General features: G+C 44.2%; 1 protein-coding gene across 1 annotated transcript in view; it reads left to right on the plus strand.

Annotated features, from left to right (window-relative positions):
• Positions 1-4,405, plus strand: part of DLX6 (distal-less homeobox 6) — a 5,515-nt gene extending 1,110 nt beyond the window's left edge. Inside the window, exons 2-6 of the mRNA XM_011974735.1 lie at positions 210-298; positions 381-476; positions 574-659; positions 824-1,219; positions 3,161-4,405. Coding sequence (XP_011830125.1) covers positions 210-298; positions 381-476; positions 574-659; positions 824-1,219; positions 3,161-3,412 — 919 coding nt within the window. The 3' untranslated portion in view covers positions 3,413-4,405. The remainder of the gene's footprint in view (positions 1-209; positions 299-380; positions 477-573; positions 660-823; positions 1,220-3,160) is intronic.
• Positions 4,406-5,180: the final 775 nt, after the last annotated feature.

Here is a 5,180-nt window from a genome sequence, read left to right on the forward strand (position 1 = left end):
CACCTCGCTCTCCTGCCTCCGACGCGCAGTTTGGGCTGAGTCCCCGGCCCGGCGCAGGCTTCGCTAGACGAGTTGGTCCACACTGCGCTCTCCAGCCTACTGGGTCTGTGCGCCCTTTTCCTTGCTCCTTCCCTCCAGGCTGTAACCCACATTTGACCCGGCTGGGGACATTTCTGTGCCGGAACTGGGGAGCGTGTTTTGCTTCCCAGCCCACGCTGGGCAGGCAGTGGCCTACTTTGCGTGGAGAGCCCCGTGCGCCTCAGTGACTCGGAGGGAAACTGGCGTGGCCTTCGCTCTGGTTAAACTAGTAACAATCAGGCTCTTTCCAGTGGGCTTTAAAGTGTCCCTCACCTTCATCCCTAACCGGGGCCCCTGTCTAGGTTTTCGCTACAGTGTTGGCTGCTCCTTTGTTCGTGGAGGCGAAGCAAAGAACCCCGGGCTAATGGTTCTCAGCATCCGAGGGGGACAAAGTTGCCGTGAGAGGCGCAGTCTGCTCGTGGGCTGGTCTGAGCTGTTGGTTGTGTTTTGTTTGGGGATTTGGTCCTCCTGATGAGAGTCATTTCAAACATGCAGAGGATGCTCGATGTACTGAGCTTGAAGCTGGTGACATCAAGTCAACTGGCCGTGTAAACACCTGGGTGGCTCAAGCACAGCTTCAGGTACTGTTAAGCCAGGCACAGGGGCCCCGCTTCGCCCGGAGAGCTGCTGTCTTGCTGCTCTGCGCACACCAGAGAGCCTCCGGCACCGCCTCCACTGCGGCAAAGCGGGCTGTTTGTCTGAGAGCCTCTGGCACTCCCTTGGCCCAGACACTGCACAATGTTAGGGCCAGGGACTGGGTCAAGGAGATTACGCAGACGCTGGGAGCACACGAGTAGAGTGGACCAAGAGAGGTAGGGGCATCATAGGGATTTTTCGAGGTAACCGTTATTGGGCTTTGGGGAGACTCGTTGCAGGCCAGGCCAGGAGCAGGGAAATGGCAGCAGTGGCCTCCCGGGTGACCGCTCCTCTGTGTTATTTGCTTGCAGATCAACAAAAAACTACAGTGATTGAAAACGGGGAAATCAGGTTCAATGGAAAAGGGAAAAAGATTCGGAAGCCTCGGACCATTTATTCCAGCCTGCAGCTCCAGGCTTTAAACCATCGCTTTCAGCAGACACAGTATCTGGCCCTTCCAGAGAGAGCCGAACTGGCAGCTTCCTTAGGACTGACACAAACACAGGTAATTCCCGAGAAGCCCAAGTATCCCTGAAATACTGGTCCCGCTTGCAGATCGAGCAGGGAGCGCATCAGGAGGAATTGTTGGCCTAGTCAACCAAGGATGGAAGGAGCTTAATGACAAATGCCTTTTGCTCCAGTTATGCACTTTCCTGGGACAACACAGTTTGGAATGAATGACCTGGTATTGAATACTGGATTGGATTTGCACATCCTCCCAACCCTCGGCGACCCCACCCCAGCCTAGAATCCTTTTGTGACCAAACTCATAATTCAATTGAGTCTTATTCCAGAGCAGAACAACATGAAAGAGAACAAACATTTAGGAGAAAAAGGTTTACAGACCAGGAGGCAGAATAAGGTTCAACTTTTTTAAGGATCCTTTTGTAGGCCCTGGGAACTAATAAGGTTTTCAACTCATTGACACAGAAAGAAAACTTGTGAAATGAACTAAGAAAAAACAAAGTAGGCATAGGTTCCAATGAGGTTTAGTAAAGGCACCAAAGTGCAATCTATTTATCCTAGGAGTGGCAAGGTGGGTTTTTCTGAAGATTTCCCTAAGCACAGTGGTTAAGTCATCTGGGTGACAGGCTGATGTGGTCTGAGCTGTCTCCCTGGAGCCCAGGACTTGGGTGTAGTGGCAGAGTTGGAGATCAAAAAGAAATGTTACCAAAATTGTAACAGGTGAAGCCACAGTTAAGTACAGTTACTGAAGTTCTCCCATCCTACTAATATGAAAGCCATAAAAGGCATTTCAGATTTCACAAGAAGGAGCTTAGGTGAGTATATTAGGACCCTGGTCAAAAAGCCAGGCTGCAATCACCTGCAGTTTTGTTGATTAATTGACCTAGATGGAGTAGGCCTTATCTGATGTAGGTAATCTTCAGCAAGGGGACCTCAGGTTTTATGAGACTATTGCTGGAGACTGATTGTGTTTTGACTTAAGACAGTTGTTCCTTAAGCTGTTCTTTTTCAATTTAGCCTGTTTCCTCTTTCCATATTGCTATTCATATATTTGAGGTTTGATATGAAAGGATTCCGGCTATTCAGTGGCTTGTATGCCTCTTGAAAAAGTAGATTCCTATGACTAGGGAATTTTAAAGGTAAAGGAAGCTGCACCATAAAATTTCCTTCTTCAAATAAAGTAGATCTGAAATGTTGGCCTAGATATGCTCCCATCCCAGATTTCTCAATTCACGTTTAATTTTCAGAAGTCCTTTGACTTTTAGTTACTATACTAACAATCATGTGATGATCGTTGACCACAGTTTGACTAGGCAACATACAAAATAGGGAATGAAGGAGCTGCAATCCTTAATCCCTGCAAGATTATGGGGATATATTTATGTCTGGAGAAAAATGCTTCATGTATAATCTATGGCATATGCAACATATGCATAGATATATTCAAGGCATTTAGTTATAAATGTATAGGCTTTAATCTTTTCAGTCATTTGCTCCCTATGCCTGTATAGAGATACCAGCTTTTGGGTATCTCTACGCATGTACAGGAAGCAAACGACTATGTGAAAATAGTCATTTTACATAGACTAAATGTAAAAACACAAGACTTTCAGAGGAGGTGCATTCAATTGAATGACTTTGATTTTAAAGGGCTCCTTTTAAAAATCTTTCTTTAGGCTTCGGACCTGGTCATCTCATTCAGTTTTGTCTTATTTATACTGTTGTTTTAAACACCTAGGCTAGCATGCAATTCTAGGATTACAATAACTTTCGGTGTCCAGGCAAGATACCTAGTAGGTTGGAGGAAGTGGGAGTGTAAGAGGCTAGAAAGAGGTGGAAGGAGGCGGGGACTTGGCTTGTAGGCATTGGCGGTGGTTGTTTTTTGTTTTAAACTTTTCTAATATTGCTTCCAAACCCCCGAGTGATGCTAGAGGCACTGGTTTGATGTTTATGGGCCTAATGATTGCTGCATTTCTTGCAGGTGAAGATATGGTTTCAGAACAAACGCTCTAAGTTTAAGAAACTGCTGAAGCAGGGCAGTAATCCTCATGAGAGCGACCCCCTCCAGGGCTCTGCGGCCCTGTCGCCGCGCTCGCCAGCGCTGCCTCCAGTCTGGGACGTTTCTGCCTCGGCCAAGGGTGTCAGTATGCCCCCCAACAGCTACATGCCTGGCTATTCTCACTGGTACTCCTCTCCACACCAGGACACGATGCAGAGACCACAGATGATGTGAGTTGTCCAAGGGAACACCCTAGGGAAACGTCTGAACAAGGAAAAGAGGATCCGGGACCTGCTTGTATCTGCGAAAAGGAGCCGAAGGAGCAGGCTTAGGAGAGCTCATAAATGTGGCGAGAAGCCGACTAGGCTTCTCTCCCTCTCTCTTTCTCTCCCTCTCCTTTCTTTTCACTGCTTCTTCCTTTCCTCCATTCCTTCTTTCTTTCCTTTTCCTTTCTACCTTTCTTTTCTTTTTCCCTTTCCACTTTTTTTTCTCATTTACCTTCTCTCTTGAGCAATGTCAGTAATTAATCTTGCATCTCAGAGAGAGAGAAAGAGTGTGTGTGAGAGAGAAACTGGTTTCTATGCCAGCACTCCTGAAACCCTTTACTGTAAGGATATTTTCTCTTACCCCTTGGGATCCAGGCTCTGAGCCTCTTCTTCTCTTTGGGAGTATCCATCAAAATGACTTTTTTTAAAAAACAGATTTTCCCCCAACCAGAAGAATCTGCACAAACATGGCAGCGTTTTTACTTGTTTAATGAGTTTAAGACATTACATGATGAAAGAGAAGCATTTTGGACTCCTGCATTTTTATTTACCATTCCCAGACTGACAAGAAAAAGAAAAATCCTCACATAACAGCCCTTCTCTAAAGAAAAAGGAAAAAGTGGCTGTAAGATTAGAACATTGCTACAAAGGGAATGCTGCATGTTTTATCAAAATGCAATGACCAGGAATGATGGTTGATTTAAAAAACAAAACAAAAACCACTCTTTCCCCACTCCACCCCCCAGAACCCTGAACTGGAATCAGGAAAGACGGAGGAAATAATCAAAATTGCCATTCTATTGCTTTGACACCTTTACTAGGTGAATTGGTGGCATTCACAAAGCTAATAGGGACATTTATATCAAGAAACATTTCTGTATATATTGTTGAATTTTAGTTGTACATATACTTTGTATGTTTTTGTCTTCTTTCATATATGGAGTAAAAGCCACAAAACGCTAAGAGTGTCTTGTATATTTCTCTCTGTGTGTGTCTCTGTCCCTCTCTTTCCTCCCTCCTCCCTCACTTCCCTTCCCCCCATTATATTTTCTATCACCCTTAAAAAAATTCCTATTTCCTAATATGGGAAGTTATATATATATATATATGTGTGTGTGTGTGTGTGTGTATATGTGTGTGTGTGTGTATATGTGTGTGTGTGTGTATATATATATGAACATCAAGTGCCTGCAAAGATGTCAGTTTGCACTACTAGCCTTTGTCTTAGGTACTTTAACATTAACAATGGATGTTCTCTCAGCTTTCTTTACATATTATGTTTTTATTGTAATTTCTACACATTTATCTACTTTTAAACATTAGAATTACCTATCCTCAAGTTAACTTCTAGACATCACAGTAGTTTCTAGTGCTGAAACTGAGTATTCTCCTTTCTCTTTTCCCAGCCAAAATAATACAGCCATATTTGTCTTTGGATGCAATTTTTAAAAACATAGAAAAGAAAAAAGTGAGAGTAGAGTGCACAATTATGCCTACTTAATGTTTAAAACCCATTGCCAGCTAGCTAGGTAGTAAAATGCACTATCCTGGATGAAATACATCCTTCCGATCTTGGGGAAAGCACAGAAATAATGAAAATGAAAAGTCCTTCCGTCATACAAGCAGGAAGCCCCATACTGCGAGAATTAATGGCTACAGACCTGGGCATCCTTCAAATTATGAACCTTGAAACCACTGAGCCATTTATCAGAAGTCAATAGAGATACTCAGAGTGC

The sequence above is a fragment of the Mandrillus leucophaeus genome, unplaced genomic scaffold (assembly GCF_000951045.1).
Source record: "Mandrillus leucophaeus isolate KB7577 unplaced genomic scaffold, Mleu.le_1.0 Scaffold148, whole genome shotgun sequence".
Lineage (NCBI taxonomy): Eukaryota > Metazoa > Chordata > Mammalia > Primates > Cercopithecidae > Mandrillus > Mandrillus leucophaeus.